General features: G+C 34.7%; 2 protein-coding genes across 5 annotated transcripts; both read right to left on the bottom strand.

Moving 5' to 3' along the window:
* Positions 1–3,318: 3,318 nt before the first annotated feature.
* LOC105772082 (uncharacterized) lies at positions 3,319–3,948 on the bottom strand. Its single transcript, XM_012593421.1, has one exon. The coding sequence runs from the start codon at positions 3,946–3,948 to the stop codon at positions 3,319–3,321; it is 630 nt and encodes a 209-aa protein (XP_012448875.1).
* A 10,279-nt stretch (positions 3,949–14,227) lies between these two features.
* Positions 14,228–17,837, bottom strand: LOC105772083 (probable methyltransferase PMT2). Of its 4 annotated transcripts, XR_008196605.1 has the most exons (6): positions 17,169–17,837; positions 15,677–15,786; positions 15,496–15,573; positions 14,790–14,845; positions 14,593–14,685; positions 14,228–14,442 (listed from the first exon to the last, which is right to left on the bottom strand). XR_008196605.1 is itself a non-coding variant. In XM_052631936.1 (5 exons), exons 1-4 carry the CDS (start codon positions 17,244–17,246, stop codon positions 14,794–14,796), a joined length of 318 nt encoding a protein of 105 aa, XP_052487896.1. In that variant the 5' UTR covers positions 17,247–17,837; the 3' UTR covers positions 14,228–14,442; positions 14,593–14,793. The 4 variants fall into 4 exon arrangements, 1 of the variants encoding a protein (XP_052487896.1); XR_008196603.1 differs by having other exon boundaries at positions 14,790–15,573; positions 17,169–17,835; XR_008196604.1 differs by lacking the exon at positions 17,169–17,837 and adding an exon at positions 16,640–16,660 and having other exon boundaries at positions 14,790–15,573.
* Positions 17,838–20,010: the final 2,173 nt, after the last annotated feature.

Genomic DNA, 20,010 nt, shown 5'->3' on the forward strand with positions numbered 1-20,010 from the left:
TCTGGCCTAGGGCTCTGCCCTTGCGCCGCCTTGTCTCCACCGTGGGTGGTGGTCGGCGATGCGCAAAAGGGCATTTTTAGCCCGCGTTTCACAGGATCCTTGAGGGTCAAGCCCTATCAACCTTAAAGAATCAAAAGAATGAGGCTCTCGGTGCTCTTTGGATTCGGTTCCGACGACGGAAGAGAACCCTCCGATGGCGCGAAGACGAGGTATCTAGTGAGTCCTCTCTCCCCCTTTTATTTTTTATATGCTTTGCATGTATAAAACAAATGAAAAAAATAAAAAAAACACGAAGACAACAGAGAAACAATCAGAGATTTGAAACCGAAAGAAAAAAAATCACCTTTGAAAATGTTATTTTTTCTTTTATTCTCAATTTTGTGTATCTAACCCTTTGAAATTGATTCGAATGGCTTTTTTATAGCCATTTACAAAGTTTTTATTATTTTGTGTCACTTATTTCCTCTGATTTTGCAGGTGCAAGTGACGGCGCGGCAGTGGCAGTGGCGGTGGCACTGCATAGTGGCCAGTAGAGCTAGGAACCCTTAAGTGCGGCGCACTTAGGGTTTGACTTGTTGTTTCTGATTTGATTTATTTTTTTGGGCTAGGTTTAGACAGTTGGGCTAAGGGTTTTGGGTTGTTATTTTGGGTTGTTCTTAAGTTTGGCTCTTTATTGGGCCATCTGATTTGGGTTTATAATATTTGGACTGTTTATTATTTGATTTTGGGTTTCATTTATTCAATTTTGGGCCTGGGCAAAAAACTGGTTATTACAGCTGCCCCTCTTTGCTCGTTGTCGTGTAATGAGAATAGAACGAAGACTAAGAAAGACTAATTTTGACCGGTCGCGCTGATTCTAGACTTGTTCTGGTGCTTTTCTTCTTCAAGTAGCTTCATTCCAATCCACCGTGTCTTGTTGCTTCGATCCACTCCACTGCAGCTTCAGAAAGAGATATGACTTGTAGCTTCAATCAACTCTACCGCAGCTTCAAGGGGATGAGATTTGTGGTTTTAGTCTGCTCCACTGCAACTTCAGGGAGATAAGGCTTGCTATGGTAGATTTAATCCGACGTACTGCAACTTCTGAGGTATAAGATTCATCGTTTAATTCGCTCTATTGCAACTTCAGGGAGATAGGATTAGTTATCTTCAGTCTGCTCCGCTGCAACTTTAGGAAGATAAGGCTGGTGGCTTCAATCTGCTTCACTGCAACTTTAGGAAGATAAAATCTGTCATAACTTGTAGCTTTAATCTATTCCACTGCAAAGCCAGGGAAATAAGATTCGCTGTCTTCAGTCTGCTCTGTTGCAACTTCAGGGAGATAAGACTTGTATCTTCAACCTGCTCCACTGCAACTTCAGGGAGATAAGGTTTGCTTTCTTTAGTCTGCTCCACTGCAACTTCAAGGAGATAAGACTTGTATCTTCAACGTACTCCATTGCAACTTTAGGGAGATAAGATTCGCCATGATAACTTCAATCCCTCCAACTGTAACTTTAGCGGTATAGGATTTGTGTTTCATTAGTCTGTTATCTGGGGAACATGACCTGTAGAATCCATTTTATGGATCTATTTATGCCTAGTGATTAGGATGTTATGATCAGAATGAATCAAATGCTCCTCACTAGATGTGTATGAATGATATTTGCATGAATGCAAAATGTCATTTTTCGAGAATGATCCCTTTTTAATGATTAGGTTGTCATCGCTCTTTCGTCATCAATGTTCTGATGCATTACCCTGCCCTCTTGTTCAACAGGTACCTTTGATAGAAAATCTAAAGAAATAATCACAATTTACACTTTTTTCTCAAATGTTTCCAACCCTTAGGTTTGGTTAGTTCTAAATAATAGTCATGTTTCAGGTCCTCATACTATTTAGAAGCTTTCAGAGTAATATGCAGAACTCTTTTTGCTCAAATATTATCAATCCATTAATCGTTATTTCAATGGAAAATGCTTAAAAAAGATCATTAAGGCGGACACGACTGAAATTTATCATGAAACGAAGTCTAAAAAGAATGGATTAATTAAAAAAAGTGAACATTGCTGGAATAAAAAATAGGTGAGGGGAAGAAATAAGTGCCCCGAATATCGCAGCCTGAGCTTCTCTGTACAAACTTCTTGGGGACCATTTTGAACTCAACATGTGTCTAGGAGATCACTTTGTTGATGCCCCAAGATGTAGCATACCTCCTTCTCGTTAATGCAGATATAGTAATATCACTGCATACCCCCACCTTCGATCCAAATTTGAATTGCCCTTTTACGGGTTTTCAATTCAAACCCCTTTGGTCTCAAAGCGCCCTTTGCGGGTTTTTGCCTTGGCCTCTCCATTTTTTTAGGCGAAGTACTTCTTGACTGAATACGAATTCACAAGGTTAGGCAGGCTCTTTCCATCCATCTCGGTCAGAATCAATGCTCCTCTAGAAAAGACCTTCTTTACCACATAAGGTCCTTCCCAATTTGGCATCCATTTCCCTCTAAAGTCTTTTTGTATAGGAAGGATCTTCTTCAACACTAGGTCCCCCTTGTGGAATTCTCTGGGACGAACCTTTTGGTTGTAACCTCGCATCATTCGTTTTTGGTACATTTGACCATGACAGATAGCTTTTAACCTTTTTTCTTCAATTAGGTTCAATTGATCGTACCGAGATTGGATCCATTCCGCTTCCTCCAACTTTAACTCAGCCAATACTCAGAGAGAAGGAGTTTCAACTTCAATGGGTAAAACTGCCTCCATTCCATAAACTAGAGAGAAGGGTGTTGCCCCGGTGGAGGTCCTGACAGATGTTTGATAAGCTAAGAGGGAAAATGGTAATTTCTCATGCCAGTCTTTGTAGGTCTCAGTTATTTTCCCCACGATCTTCTTAATTTTTTTATTGTCTGCCTCCACTGCACCATTCATTTTTGGACGATACGGTGATGAGTTATGGTGTCTGATCTTGAACTGACTACAGACCTCTGCTATGGTATTGTTATTCAAATTCATCGCATTGTTGGATATGATCTTTTCTGGCATTTCATATCGATATATGATCTCCTTTTTCAAGAATTTACTGATTGCCGACTTTGTGACGTTCGCATATGAAGCAACTTCCACCCATTTGGTGAAGTAATCAATGACCACGAAGATAAATCGATGCCCATTAGAAGCTTTTGGCGATATTGGTCCAATGACATCCATGCCCCACATGAAGAAAGGTCAGGGAGAAGTCATGACATGAAGGGGTGAAAGAGGCACGTGAATTTTGTCCCCATAAATCTGTCACTTACGACATCTCTTGGCGTAATTAATACAGTCCCCTTCCATTGTGGACTAATAATATCTAAACCTCATGATTTGCCTGGCCATCATAAAACTATTAGCGTGTGTCCCGTAAACGCCCTTGTGGACTTCTTCCAAGATTTTCTTTGCCTCGATAGCGTCCACACATCTTAATAGTACTTGGTCCTTTCCTCTTTTGTATAGGATCTCTCCATCTAAGACATAGTCATTGGCTAGTCTTCTCAATGTCCTCTTATCATTCTCGGTTGCTTGGTTAGGGTATTCGCGATTTTTCACATTTCGCAGTATATCTTGGTACCAAGGGCAATCATCATTTTCCTCTTCTTCGATTCTATAGCAATGAGCCGGAGTCTCATAGATGCTCATTTGGATAAGTTTTATGTCCTCTTGTTTGTTTACTTTGATCATGGAAGCTAAAGTAGCCAATGTATCAGCCATCTGGTTTTCATCTCGCGGAAGGTAGCAAAAAGTGATATCATCAAACTCCTTAATTAGTTCGAGAACCAGCTTTCGATAACTTATCAATTTGGGATCTTTCGTCTCCCATTCACCTTTAAGTTGATATATCACTAATGCAAAATCCCCATATACCTCTAGTACTTTGATTTTGCGTTCTGCAGTTGCACGGATGCCCATAATACATGCTTCGTATTTCGCCATGTTGTTTGTGCAATCAAAATCCAATTTACTAGTAAAAGGATAATGATCTCCGTTTGGGGATACCAAGACTGCTCCGATTCCATTACCCACAGCGTTTGAGTCTCCGTCAAAGTTGAGTTTCCAAGGATGACTTTCTTGAAAGTCTTCTTTAGTGGTTGCCACACATATTAGGTCTTCATTCGGGAAATCAAAGTTTAGTGGTTCATAATCCTCAAGAGCTCTACTGGCCAGAAAATTTGCTATTGCGCTCCCTTTTACTGTCATCTGACTCACATAAACTATGTCGAATTCAGAAAGTAGAATTTGCCATCTGGCCATCCTTCCATTCAAAGCAGTCGACTCCATCATATACTTTAGGGGATCTAGTTTCGAGATTAGCCAAGTCGTGTGGTACAACATATACTACCTCAATCTCCGAGTTGTCCAAATTAAGGCACAACATAATTTCTCAATCAGCGAGTATCTCATTTCACACTCAATGAATTTCTTATTGAGATAGTATATTGCCCTTTCTTTGTTTCTCGTCTCATCGTGTTGGCCAAGCACACATCTTATAGAGTTGTTGAACACTGTCAAATACAGTATCAATGGCCTATTCGGACTGGGTGGTGATAGTACTGGGGCATTGGACATTTACTTTTTTGTCTTATCAGAAGCTTCATGGCATCCCTCGTCCCATACACCTAGATTATGCTTCTTAAGAAGACGAAATATAGGGTCACATTTCTCGGTTAGTTGTGAAATAAATAGGGCAATGTAATTCAGTCTTTCTAAAAAACCTCGAACTTCCTTTTGAGTACGTGGCAGAGGTAATTCTCGTATGGCCTTGACTTTATCTGGGTCAATTTCAATTCCCTTTTCACTTACTACAAAGCCTAGCAGCTTCCTTGACCTAGCCCCGAAGGTGCATTTTGCTGGATTGAGCTTGAGCTGGAACTTTCTCAACCCTAAGAACAATTTCTTCAGGACTTGCACCTGCTCCTTTTCTGTTTTGGATTTTGCAATCATATCGTTGACGTAAACCTCGATTTCCTTGTGCATCATGTCATGAAACAAGGTTACCATAGCTCTTTGATACGTAGCTCCCGCATTCTTTAATCCAATTGGTATCACTTTATAGCAAAACGTTCCCCACAAGGTTACGAATGTGGTTTTTTCCATGTCTTCGGGATGCATCTTTATCTGATTTTATCCAGAGAAGCCATCCATAAAGGAGAACAGTGAGTGGCTTGTTGTATTATCCACTAAGGTGTCAATGTGAGGCAATGGGAAATTGTCTTTTGGGCTAGCTTTGTTCAAACCTCTGTAATCCACACACATCCGTACTTTTCCATCGTTTTTAGGGACAGAGATGATGTTGGTTACCCATTTTGAATATTTGACCACTTGCAAGAATCCAGCATCAAATTGCTTCTTAACCTCTTCTTTTATTTTTAGCAAAACGTTATGCCTCATCCTTCAGAGCTCCTGCTGGACTGGCTTACATCCTTCTTTGATGATGAGGCGGTGTACTACGATATCAGTGTTCAACTCGGGCATGATCTTCCGAACTTGTAATCCAAGAAATGACTCCTCCATCAAGAATGAAGATCCATCCACTAGTAGATGCATGATCTTCCAAACTTGTAATCCAACTAGCATCCGAATACCCTTCTAAAATTGGAGGATATCCATTATAACACAATCCATAGTTACTAGTTTTCTTTAAGTACCTAAGTACTCTATTCAAAGCTTGCCAATGCAAACTACTTGGATTACTTGTGTACCTACTCAATTTTCCAACAGCATATGCAATATCTGGTCTTGTACAAGTTATTATATACATAAGACAACCAATTAGACTTGCATATTTCAATTGATCAATTTTCCTACCAGCATTAGATGCTAATTTTAATTGAGGATCCATGGGTGTAGATGCTGGTATACAGTTGAAAAGATCAAACTTTTTAATCACATTTTCAATGTTATATGATTGTGATAAAGCTATAGTGTTTTCATCTCGGGTTATTTTAATCCCAAGAATAACATATGCTACACCCATATCCTTCATAGCAAAGTCGTTTGACAAGAATTTCTTTGTGTTTTCTATTTGTTCCAAATCCGTGCAAAAAATGAGCATGTCATCTACATATAAGCAAATTATGACACCTTTTCCATTTTCAAATTTGCTATATATGCACTTATCGGATTCATTTATTTTATAGCCATTAGCTAAAACAACCTTGTCAAACTTTTAGTGCAATTGTTTTGGTGCTTGTTTAAGCCCATATAAATATTTGACAAGCTTACATACCTTATGCTCTTGTCCTGGAACAACAAATCCTTCTGGTTGCTCCATGTACACTTCCTCTTCCAATTCACCATTTAAAAATGCAGTTTTAACATCCATTTGGTGAACAACCAAATTATATATAGAGTTAAGTGATATTAAGAGTCTAATTGTAGCAATTCTTGCTACTGGAGTATAGGTATCAAAGTAATCAATATCTTGTCTTTGTGTAAAACCTTTTGCTACCAACCTTGCTTTAAATTTATCAATGGTTCCATCGACCTTCGTTTTCTTTTTGAAGATCCATTTACAACCTATTGGTTTGGAACCTGGTGGAAGATCAACTAAGATCCAAGTTTGATTTCCCATTATTGAATCCATCTCATCATTTATTGCTTCTTTCCAAAAAGCAGAGTCTTGAGATTTCACTGCCTCTTCAAATGTAATAATATCAGATTCAGTATTATAATAATACGGTATCTTATTGCATATACTTTCACATTTTCCTTCTACAAGAAACATAATGAAATCTGGTCCAAAATCTTTGACCTTTTTAATCCTCTTACTTGTCTTAATTCTTGACAAGATTCATCATTATTATCAATTTGTTTCAATGGAATCTCATTCTCATTTGAAGAATGAATCAATTGTTGTGGTTGTAATTGTCTTGATATAGAATTAAATCTATTTTCATCAAAAATAACATCTCTTGATTCAATAACAATATTAATTGAAATTGAATCATTTGGTTCAATTACCATGAACTTATATCCCTTTTCTATTATGTGCATAACCTATAAATATGCATTCAATTCCTTTTTCACCTAACTTTTTACGTTTAGGTGTTGGAACTTTTACAATAGCTCTACAACCCCAAACCTTCAAATAATTAAGGTTTGGTTTCCTTTTCTTCCATTGTTCATAGGGGGTTATTTTAGTTTCCTTATTAGGAATTTTATTCAATATATGACAAGCTGTTAGAACAGCTTCTCCCCAAAAACCTTGTCCAAGACCTGAACATGATAACATTGAATTTACCATTTCAGTCAAGACTTTATTTTTTCTTTCAGCTACACCATTTTGTTGTGGTGTGTAAGGGGCTGAAACTTGATGGACAATTCTAGTGAATTCAAAATAACTTGGATTATAGTATTCTCCACCTCTATCAGATCTTAAGCACTTGATAAATGATTCATACTGAAGTTCAACTTCAGGTTTATAAACTTTAAATTTATCAAGCGCTTCATCTTTTGAATGCAATAAATATACATAACAATATTTAGAACAATCATCAATAAAAGTAACAAAATATTTCTTTCCACCTAATGTAGGAGTATTATGCATGTCACATAAATCACTATGTATCAAATCAAGCAATTTTGTTTTCCTTTTAACCTTAAGGAAAGGGTTTCTTGTAATTTTAGTCAACATACATGTGTTGCATTTTTCAATATTATTATTAAAAACAGAATTAAATCTAATTTATACATGTCATTCAATTTTCTATAATTCAAATAACCTAATCTCTAATGCCACAAACAAAAATATTCAACCATATAAGCAGAAATAGTATTTTTATTCTTATTAATGATATTAAGTTTGAACATGCTCTCATACATATACCATTTCCCCACAAAAATTCCTCCCTTAGACAAAATAAACTTATCTGCCTCAAAAACAAGTTTGAAACCAAACTTATTTAACAGACTTCCAAACACTAAATTCTTTCTAACTTCTGGTACATAATATACATCATTTAAGGTTAAAACCTTTCCAGAAGTGAATTTTAGTTCAATAGACCCTTTGCCTTTGATTGCTGCGGTGGAAGAATTTCCCATGTACAAAACATTGTCATATTCACATTGTGTGAACTTTGTGAACATGCTTTTGTCTTTGCACACATGTTTGGTTGCTCCGGTATCAATCTACCATGTATTATCATCTTGTGTCGTATTAATTTCAGATATCATTGCAATGAACTTTTCGTTATTATCAGCCTTAGAAGATGGTTTCTTCTTTAAAAATTGACATTCATTCTTGAAATGTCCCAGCTTTTCACAATGATAGCATGAGCCCTTTCGTTTCTTTTTGAACTTAGGTGCTTTATCAGTTTATTTGAACTTTCTCTTGAATGGTTTAGTAGTCTGTACTTCCTCCGTAACATGTACTTTGGCATTTTCAGAATTTAGGTTCTGATCTTGTTTTCGATACTCTGCTTCAATATGAAGATGATTTGCCAAAGCCTCAAGAGATATTTCCTCTTTCTTATGTTTTAGACTTCTTTTAAAGTCTTTCCAAGATGGAGAAAGTTTGTCTATTATGGAGGATACCACAATCATTTCATCCATTTTCATATCATATTGCTTAAATTGATTCAGCATCTTTTCAATATCATGAAATTGTTCCATAACAGAACGACGATCAACCATTTGATAACTATTGAAACGATTGACAAGAAATTTCTTACTTGTAACATCTTCGGTCATGTATCTTGCCTCCAATTTGTCCCATAATTCTTTAGTGGTGACCTCGTTTTGGTAGGTGTCGAACAAACCATCAGATAAACCATTCAATATATGGCCCATTCACATGTAGTCAGCATTGTCCCATTTTTGTCTTTCTCGGGTTGCAGCAACAGATTCGTTTTCATTCTCTTCAGGTCTTGGAGTATCCAAAACATAAGAAATCTTCAAAGTTGATAATAAAAAGTGCATCTTTTTTTGTCATCGTCAAAAATTGCCACCATCAAACCGATCAAGGTTAACAAAGTTGGAAGCCAACTCCCTTAGTGTTCCACTTTTATGTGTTGTGGTAGTCATCATGAATTATAACCTTAAAATTGTTAGTTCAAAACTTCGGTAAGGCAAATCTCGAACACACGATCGAAACTCGAACAGGAAAAGAAGAAATAGAATAGGCTCCAAGGCGTGTATCAAGCCACTATCTTTAAGGTTATATTCGCCCTCACCTACCTTCGGTGTGCAAATGAGTTCCAAGCAAATTAACCTTGAGGATACAATGAAGCCAATGATTATTTGCGTTTTGCACTGACGAGAACAGTCCACTATGCACTAAGCAATGTATAACAAAAAACTCAATTTCTACAAAGGATTTCTGCAATAATACTTTATAGAATAATCTAATAATATTAGAAAATGAAGGAAGGAAAGAAAGAATATTAGAATTTGTTGATATATTTCCAAATAAAATCTCATTCCTATTTATAGGAATTTTCATGTCTCTTCATAGAGACATCTTTTAATAGGTGTCTTTATGAATAAATAAATAATAATTTTTCATTTAATTTTGTAACTATTCAAATAATATTTTTTGAATAATTATAATTCTTTTATTAAAAAATCAAATGATATAACTTTTGACCAATGACCAAAAGATTTATCTTTTGAATAATTACACCCATTCATTTATAGTTATTGGGATACTATAAATATTTGAAAATGTTCCAATAGATCTTCATAATTGACACACGCTTGAACTTTTCTCACCCTTTCTCACCCTTTCTCACCCATATAGTTTATGTCGACTACCACATGTTCTACAAGATATTGCAACATTCTGTGTGACAGTTATGGAGCCACCTCATCTCAAATCATTCAACATTTTAAAGCAACATGGTCTAATATGGCCAATAATACCATGATAAAGACGAAATAATATTTGGTACACTGTCAGTGGAGATTTTAGACTCCACGAGTAAGATTAGGGGACCAGTGTACCAAATACTAACCCAATAATGATATACATGTTTTTTATTCTTCTTTTTACTTATATTTAAGGGGAGGAGCAAAAGATTTTTTAGCCTTAACAAAAGTAGTGGGAGATATAGATTTCTCCCAATGTCAATGTAACTCAATCCCTTCTTACTAGTCTTAGATCTATTAGCACTCAATATCTCATCAAACTTCTCACTTTGAGTGCTAAGCTTTTTGAGAAATTTTTTTGCAACACTCAACTCCTCCTCAACAACATTTAACTTTGCTTCTTTTATTACTGCCAATATTGTCTTTCAATGCTTTATTCAATTGAGATAACATATCCCAACTTTTCCTTCATAGCCTTATAGGCTTCTTTTGTGCTTCCAAAAGGACCATTACTGTAATTTTTAGATTTTGTTTTGTTGATGTTACATAAGCAAGTGCAACAGTGGATTCGATAGTGGCTGTAAAAGCCACATAATTGATTTTTAGATCATTATTGTCAATTGCTTCACTCTTTGATTCATAACTCCAAATCACAACTAAAGATGTATGTTTATTCTTAAGAGTGTTTGCACACTTAAATTGGATATGATTGAAACCTTTGCACTCACAACATTGAATAATGCCTTTAGGATAGGATTCTTTATCTTTAATGAGAGCTTTCCTTTTCTTACGGCTGACATTTTTCCTGACTTTTTAAATATTTCCTTTCTTGGAGAATTTTCTCACAAATCTGTTAGTGTTCTTTGATAAGAGTGCCATCTTTTCTTCCAATCTTTTATAGAGGTGGTCCTCAAAGCATTGTTGTAACACTTGAGTTGACATTGAAGGCAATACTTCTTTCAAGTTTTACCCTTAAGTTGAACCTACAAGTTCATCTAGTTTTATAGTAGTTATTTCTTTAGCTTCCTCGATAGTAGTAACTTTTATTGCAAAACTTTTTGGCAATGATCAAAGCATCTTTTGCATCAATTTTAACCCAGATAAACGTTTACCAAGACATAAGGCTTTGTTAGAAATCTCACATAAATGAGCATAATAATTAAAAATAGTTTCTTCTTCATTCATTCCTAAATTAGAAATCTTGCACACAGTACTGGCTGTTGAAGCTGAGCTTGGGGAAATGGAACATAAACGTGCAAAATAATAAGAAACAATTAGAAATCTCACATAAACAAACATGATAATTAGAGAATATATTTCTGATGAATATACTAAGGATGATAAGGCATCACCAGACGCTGTTGCAACTGTCTCAACATTTACCAAGCCAATTACTACTACTTAAGCTAGACTCATGGAACATTTGAATGAGAAGCTGATCTGTCTTAACAAAAGCACCTAGTATCATGAGAATCAAGTGAAGATACTTCAACTATAGAGGATTAGAGATAGATATAAGTTGTACCTTATTGCTCAATAATAGTAAATGCCTTTGGCACTTTGGAATAAAAAAAAAGAGAATGAGCTCAGGGGAGATTATTAACTGGGGTTGATTACTTGTGGTTGCTGAACTTGAATTGAAGTTGATTTTATAGCTTTTTTTGGGGGAATTTTTTGATGATGATATAGTGATGAATTTTGGACTTATATGTGATGGTGCTTATTTTTTTACTTAATATTTCCCCAATTTATTATGATTGTGTTTTAATTAGACTGCCTATGGGTCAAGTGCTGACTACCCGACGGCCCTTTGAAATATGGGAGGCTTGGGTAAAAATATAGGCCGAAATATGGGCTTGGGCAAACAAATAAGGCTGTTTAAAAATGGGCAGGCCTCGGCACCACTTTTTTTGGCCCGGCCTGCATCGCCCTACCAATATAATAAATATATATAGTTTATTTTATTTTTAATTTTAAAATACTTTTAAAATATTTTTATTTTTTATTTTTAAAATAATTTTTAATGTTTATTAAAAATGGGTAGGGCTGCCTCGGGCTTATGATATTTTTCTCGGGTCGGGCCTGGGCAAAATTTCAGGCCCATATTTCAGGCCGGGCCGGGCCCGGGCCTAGGAGGCGGGCAAAAAAAATTTTTCGGGCCCGGGCCTAGGAGGCGGGCCAAAAAAATTTTCCGGGCCCAGCCCGGCCTGGCCCATGGACAGGTCTAGTTTTAATTGTTAAATGCTTTTGATATATTGAATTAATAGTTGATCCATGTTTTAAATTCATAGTTGAGTGTGTGGATTAAGGGGGATTGTTGAGTTGATTATCCATACTTGATATCTTTCTAAGTTTTTTGTTTAATAAATGCCAAAAAGGAAAATTGTTAATACTAATTATAATTGCTAACCACAACGCTGGTTGTAACTTGAGAAAAAGTTTCCAGAACATTATAACTTGCCTTATTTGATTAGTGTATTTTGACCAACACTTCTTGGACGATTAATTGCTTTTTTTTTCAAGGATTACTACCAACATATTTGTAAAGGCATTATGTGGAAGAATCAAGACAAGCAATGATCAAATTCAGACTTTTAAAGCAATTGAAGTTCACTTAGTTAAAAGATTTGATATTTAAAGGAGATTGATTTTGAAATGATCTCTGCTTGTATGGTGATTACTTAAAGACCTTTTAAGTGGCTATTTTAGAGGAACTAGTGATTGTAATTGATTGAATATCAACAAGCCTTTTACTGCTTATATATTGGACAACTTGTTTAAGTTAGAAAGTATGAGATACAAAGCACATTACTTGTTTGATTAGGAACTATTTTTGAGTGCGAAATTTGTAAGTACATAGAGTTGTGTTCATCAGTTTACAATTAAGATTTCAAAGGGAAAATGTTACGTGCATGAGTAGTTCCTAAGTGGAATACAAATCAACTTCCTAATTCAAGTATGACTCTACTTATACTGGCGAACCCTGTTTGCCAGATTTGTTGGCAAATTCCAGCTTGCCAAACTTACCAGCAAACACCTACTTCGCCAAACCCCTTGGCGTGCTCAACTCACTCAAAATTGGTGAACCCTCCTTACCATGTCTTCTGATGTACTCTAATCGCCGAATCACTGGCGAACTTTGCTGAAAGTATTTTGGTGGACACCTGTTCGCAAAACCACTAGCGAACTCTTGCTTGCGAGACCCAAACTCCTAAGCCCTATCTCGAGATGTTACGTTACTATCTATTTGGATAGTAGTGTTTCTATAAAGAGACATGAAGACTTTTATAAATAGGAGTGGATTTTCATTTGTATGTGTCACATCCCAAAATTTGAGTTAGTAGAAATCGGGTTAATGAACTGAGAATGGTCACATTTGAATTTTTTTAGATGATCTTTTACTCATTTGATAATAAATAAGTATCAAGTATAGTGGTTGAGTAGTGGTGGAGCTATCCTTGATGACTTGTGTTTGAATCCCTTCCCTTACATTATTTCTTATGCAGTGCAATTTTGCCTTAAACCTTAGCAAATGTTACACCATGTTGTTAAAATGTTGTAAGAATTATAATAAGCTAGTGAATAGTTAAGTGGTTAAGTACTTAGTTAATTTCCTAAAGGTCCTATGTCTAATTCACTACACCAAAACAGGTTTTTAGCGGTGTTTTTTTATGCATTTAAGCGCCGCTAAAAGTATTTGCGGCGTTTTTGAAAGCGCCGCAAAAAATGCCGCTGTTGTCAACGCCGCTATAGATCAGGACCTTTAGCAGCGCTTTTCACACAAACGCCGCTATAGATCAGGACCTTTAGCGGCGCTTTTCCCACAAATGCCGCTATAGATCAGGACCTTTAGCGGCGCTTTTCCTACAAATGCCGCTATAGATCAGGACCTTTAGCGGCGCTTTCCCACAAACGCCGTTATAGATCAAGACCTTTAGCGGCGCTTTTCCCACAAACGCCGTTATAGATTAGGGCCTTTAGCGGCGTTTTTTTCACAAACGCCGCTATAGATCAAGACCTTTAACGGCGCTTTTCCCAAAAACGCAGTTATAACTCAGGACCTTTAGCGGCGCTTTTCCCACAAACGCCGCTATAGGTCAAGGCCTTTAGCGGCGCTTTTTTTACAAACGCCACTATAGACCAAAGCTTTAGCGACGCTTCTCGCAAAAACGCCACTAAAAACATTAACATTTAAAAAAATCATTTTAATCAAATAATATTTATTTTATGATAAATATTATATTATGTTTTATTTTTTATTTTTTAAATTTAAACTTTAAATATACTTTCAAAGATAAATAAAAATATTATTTAAATTAAAATTTCTATGAAAATTTTAACTTTAAAACTAAATATAAAAATTAATGAATTTAGTTTTAAAATTTAAAATAATAAATTAATAACACAATTAAAATCCAAAAGTTAGAACTCAAGTTGTCATAAATATTAAAGTAAAAATAAAAATTTAGAATCAAAACTAAAATAAATAATACATATGAGAAACAAACTGACTAGTTGAACTTGCCTATGACTATACACATTGCAAGATAATAAAAAATACAATGCAGTCTGCTACACCATCTTTGCTCTGCAAGTTTCATTGAGGGCATTCCAGACTATATCCTGCAATATAAACATGCATTATTCATAAGAAAGATAAAAGGTACAAACCACACATGTAGGGAGAGGAAAAGTGAAAGAAAACAAAAATTTATCCGTGTAAATACAAAATGCTTCAAACACAACCTAATTGTGATTCATAATAAATATTACCTCCACTTCTGCTGAAGAGTAAGCTGGATCCAAGTTCTGAAACAGAACAAGTTTTCCAAACGTGTGTGCATCACGCAAACTTTCTTCCCAATGCTGAAACAATGTAGGAAGCAGTTTAAGATCAGCTTAAAGAATGTAGACTAATTTTCCCACAAATAATAGCAATCAAAGTAGGCTATGAAAATAATTTAAACAACTTGTTTAGGAGTGACAGAGGAGTGCTTTCGAGTTCTCCAAACCATTTGATCCTATCCTGTAAGCATGAATAAACAGCAAAATGTAAGTACTTCTTCACAAGAAATATCCACATCAAGGAGAACAACAGAGGGATAACAGGATAGTAAATCTGCAATAAGGAGGAAAGCAGAAACTTGCAAGCATGATATTGTACAGGATGATGAGGATTAAACAAATAAATTTATTCATCCAAAAAGAAATACGAGTAGAAGCAATAGGAGAAACAATCAAATGAGACCACATTATTCTTCCAATAAATGTTAAAAGAAATTGAAATTTGAGATCATGTGATTTAAAAAAATTAAGATCCAACGCAGGAGGGAAAAAATAGGCTATAAAGTGAGGTGAACAAAGAAAGAAAAGGTGTCACAAGATTTACCTATCACCTATATAATCATTTACAAATACCATACAATTGATTAGAAACTATAGATAATGGCATCCCAAGAACGCATTCAGCATACAAAGACTTCCCTATTCCACATAATGCAATTGAAATATAACTCTTCACTTCATAAAAACTACCATTTATTATTTCTTAATTTTAAAAGGCTTAAATGATGCAGCATGGCTACAGTGGATGTGTGTATTGAATTATATGCTGAATGACAACTTTGGTTCCTAATGAAACATAGCACACTGGAAAAATATGGATAAGAGAAGTACTTATCTTGATACAAGCTAAAGACACCATTAGCATGAATAAGGTCATATGTTCTTGGATACATAGAGAAACTTTCGCACCTGTCACAAATAAGAAATGAAAATGTCACGAACAGTGCCAGTGGGGTTCGTTTCTGAAGTTATATTAATGGGAAACAGGAGTAACTAAGAAATATGATATGACCAATTATTTCCAATGCCTGAAACTGTCACTAGCTCTGCAAGTGCAGAACCACGATCTTTCTTAGCAAACTGAATATGCATAGCTTCAATCCGGCTGTGTAATATCTTGTTCTGAAGAACATATGACAAAAGATCATATTAATAATCATAGAAAACTGCATTTTTCTACTCTTGCATTAAAATAAAACTACAAAATATATTCTAGAGTAGAAAAACAAACAAGAAAAAGATAGCATCAAATACATTATTTCAATCTGAGCAAATAATAGTAGAAGGAAGACATGCTTCAACCCTTTCAAAGTTCGCTCACAGGTGTCTTGTCTAAGAAACAAGTTGTTAATAAATTACGATTAACAACTAACAACTAACATCACATGTCCAATATCAGGATGGTACCAGTTGTTAATAAATTATGATTGGAGTAGATACAAAACAAGTCCTAAAATATATTTCCCTGAAAAAGTGTCGAGGCTTTCTAAGAGACTTTCCATTGGTTTCCATACCACAAGAAATAAAATATTTGAGGTAAACCTCCTTAATCTACTTCCCTACGATAACGGCATTGCATTTAGGATGACGAAAAAGAAAAGGAAATCCAATAACTACAGATCATAAGAAAAACAAATCAAGACTGCAAAAATAAAATAAAATAAAACATACCCACTATCACCTAGAACAATTACAGAAAATGTAGAAATATAACTTAGATAAAAACCTAAATGCTTCTTTCTCCTAATGATTTCCAACAACACCAAATCCAATTTCCTTTCCCAGCAGCACTGACACAATATTCTTATAATAGATGCATATGTACAAACATCATGAGAAAACCCATCTTCTTTCAATCGATTAAAAAATGAAAAAGCCTTATCAGGTTGTTCTCTCAAAGTATTCAAAGTTTCAACAAATTCAGCTCTATGTAATTCAAAGACCCGGTTAACGAAATGATTCATATTTGGGGTACCAATGATTTCTTGCTCTTCTAATGAATTGGATGCTAATGGGTCAAGAGCATAGTGCATCTGCGGTGAAACAAAAATAATTACAACATTCTCAATTTCATTACATTACAAACTCATATTTCTTACTTTTTGCTTCTCAAATTAAAAAAATAAAAGAAAAGAAATTGCAATTAGATGCAATATATAAGAAATAAAATGAAAATTGTAAATCAACTTTTATAAAAAAAAACGTAACGTTCTTATAGATAAAGTACATAATACTACTTTTAATTATTAGAATTAAGTCATACTTTTAATTATTAGAATTAAGTCATACTGTTTAGTTGTTTATCCATTTGTATTCAATTATGATTTGGTTTTCACTGTTTAACTTGTAATTTGAGTCTAGCCAACAGCCATGGGAGAATTGTAGCAGGAAAAAGAAATAATCCTAAGACAAGCCCAAATTTCTTTCAACGGTACTTAGCTCATAAACGTGGAGAAAATCACATTTTAAACAAAAACAAAGGGAGAAATGAACAACTGAAATACCTCTTTTCTGGCAATAGGAGAGAACTTTGAAAAGCTCCAAAGTGCAGGTCGTGTCTTCCACAAGGATTGCCCCAACATCTAATCAATCAAAGAAACAAAAAATCAAAATCAAAAGCAATAGAAATAAAAAAGAACACCTATTGAGCAGGAGGAAGTGCGGCTCTTCTTAGTTTTTCTCTTGACATTTTCCCTTAATATCCTCTTTCACTTCTTGTTCTTCAATGGAAAGAAAGTATTGATTTTTCTTCTTATTTAGAAAGATCTGATTTCTTTTTCCTTCTACTGATTTCTTATTCAATGGGAAGTTTCAGTCTTCTCTTTCACCTCCTCTTCCTCCGGTTTCTTATCATCTAGGGTTTCCGTTGCCATAGAAATCACCAGTAAAATTAAAAGGAAATTGTACGTTCCCTTGAAAGCCTAAAATTAAAAGAAACCCTAACAGATCGAGAGAAAAGGAGTAGCTATGGTGAGTGAATTCAGTGCAGTGAAATGAAAAGGAAAAACAAGTGTGATTGGCGTAGGTGTATTGACTTGGTGTTGCTGGAAATGGGAAATTTGGGGGCAAATTTTGAGATAAAAAGGGAAGAAGAATTAAGTACAATCTTTTATTTGGGGGGATTTAAGGCACACGACGGAGATGAGAAGAAGAGAGAGTAATGAGCGGGTAACCAAAAATATTTTTTTTTGGGATTGAGCGGGATTTTAATTACCTTTTGCGGCGTTTTTCACAAAAACGCCGCTATTACAAAAAAATAATTTTATTTTAAACAAAACAACACCAGGTATTGTATTAATAAGATTTTAAATTGGTCTTAAACTTTAAATTTTATTTTATTCAAAATTTTAAAGTATCAGTATTGTATTAATAAGATTTTTTCATCAATTTACTGATAAACTACATATTAAATGTCAACTCAAATCGAATGTGAAATATATTTAAAACATGAATATTAATTCATAAGCACGTATGTAATTGTCGATTTAATATCTAAAAAGAAACATATCACACTTTTATTGATATTTTTTTAATTTAAACATCTAATTTTGCAGTTAAAATTATCAATGTAGCAATTAAAAATGGTAAAATAATTTTGTAGTCTTTAATGTTTGTAATTTTATTAATTTGGTCTTTTCTTTAAAAGTATATAAATATTATAAAATAAAAGTTTAAAATCTTTTAAAATTCATTTTAAAATTTTAAATCACGAAAAATATAAAACCTTTCAAATTTTAGAAAAATATATGTTATTTACTCTTTAAATGATAATTAGAAATGTTCACTACCCATACAATCCACCTAGTCCAAAATATGGTTAGGCTTAGATGTATATTTTTAATCTTAGGCTAGTCGAACTTAGCCTATTTTATCATTTAAAATAATAAAAATATAAACAGGTTATATTGACATTATTTTTAATAATTAAATTTAAATATAAAATAATTTTTATTGTTTTTAAACAATGAAATGGGTGATTCAGGTAAAACGAGCTTGAAGTTGGAAAAGTTTTTAAAATTGGGCATTGCCATAGCTTGGTCTGGCTTGGCCCACTATTTAATTCAATATTTTAAAACATTTGCAAAGTTTAATCTATTCAATCAATTCTTATTTGATCATGGCAGGGACAAGGCAAAACAATCAAAAAATTGAACCGAATAAAAAAAACTGAACCGAGCACTAAAAATGCTGAACCAGAATGGGATAAGATAGGGATATTCTTGGATATAGCTTATATTGATTTTGAAGAACCAAATCTTCACACGATTTTGAAGAACCAAATTAATATTATCTCTTTTACAATTATATAATAAATTAATTAATATATAAATTAGAAAACAATAGTTAATCTAAACCATAAACCTAAACCCTAGCTAAAACCCTAAACCCACAAGCCCTTAACACATAACCTCTAAACCTTAAACCCCATCCTTTAAACCATAAACCCTGAACCATAATCCCTAAACTCATAATCCATAAACCTTAAAATGGTAACACCTAAACATTAAACTCTAAACCATATACCCTAAACTATAGTGATAATTAATTCAATATTTTAAAATTAATACTATCTCTTTTACGATTATATAAGAAATTATTTAACATATAAATTTAAAAAATAGTACTGTACCCAAAAAAATTTAAAATTATTTTAATTTTTCCATTTTTAACAAATATTTTAAATTATTTTAAATCCCTAAGCATTAGCGACGCTTTATCAAAAACGCCGCTAAAGACCCGAGCATTAGCGCTTTCTCAAAACGCCGCTAAAGACTGAGCATTAGCGCGCTTTCTCAAAACGCCGCTAAAGACCCGAGCATTAGCGGCGCTTTCTCAAAAACGCCGCTAAAGACTCGAGCATTAGCGGCGCTTTCTCAAAAACGCCGCTAAAGACCCGAGCATTAGCGGCGCTTTCTCAAAAACGCCGCTAAAGACCAGAGCATTAGCGGCCCTTTCTCAAAAACGCCGTTAAAGACTAGAGCATTAGAGGCGCTTCCCCAAAAACGCCGCTAAAGACCCTAGCTTTAGTGGCGCTTTATCAAAAACGCCGCTAAAGACCCGAGCATTAGCGGCGCTTTCTCAAAAACGCCGCTAAAGACCCGAACATTAGCGGTGCTTTCTCAAAAACACCGCTAAATCTCCGAAAGCTCAGAAAACGGTGTCGTTGGGCTTAGGTTTTTTGCAGCGCTTTCTGAAAAACGCCGCTAATGCTTATATTTAGCGGTGTTTTCCATGAAGCGCCACTAATGCTCGATCTTTAGCGGCATTTTTTATCCAAACGCCGCTAAAAACATATTTTGGTGTAGTGATTCCCCAAATTTTTATGTTTTTATTCAATTTTTGGCT

This window comes from Gossypium raimondii, chromosome 6 (genome assembly GCF_025698545.1).
Source record: "Gossypium raimondii isolate GPD5lz chromosome 6, ASM2569854v1, whole genome shotgun sequence".
Taxonomy (NCBI): Eukaryota; Viridiplantae; Streptophyta; class Magnoliopsida; order Malvales; family Malvaceae; genus Gossypium; species Gossypium raimondii.

Coding starts and splice junctions, on each gene's coding strand:
- LOC105772082 (XM_012593421.1), bottom strand. CDS start 3,948: ATGGCGAAATACGAAGCATGTATTATGGGCATCCGTGCAACTGCAGAA.
- LOC105772083 (XM_052631936.1), bottom strand. CDS start 17,246: ATGTTGGGGCAATCCTTGTGGAAGACACGACCTGCACTTTGGAGCTTT. Junction 15,787..17,168: donor CTCCTATTGCCAGAAAAGAG/GTATTTCAGTTG, acceptor TATGTTCTTCAG/AACAAGATATTACACAGCCG. Junction 14,846..15,495: donor TTTAGCTTGTATCAAGATAA/GTACTTCTCTTA, acceptor TCATGCTTACAG/GATAGGATCAAATGGTTTGG.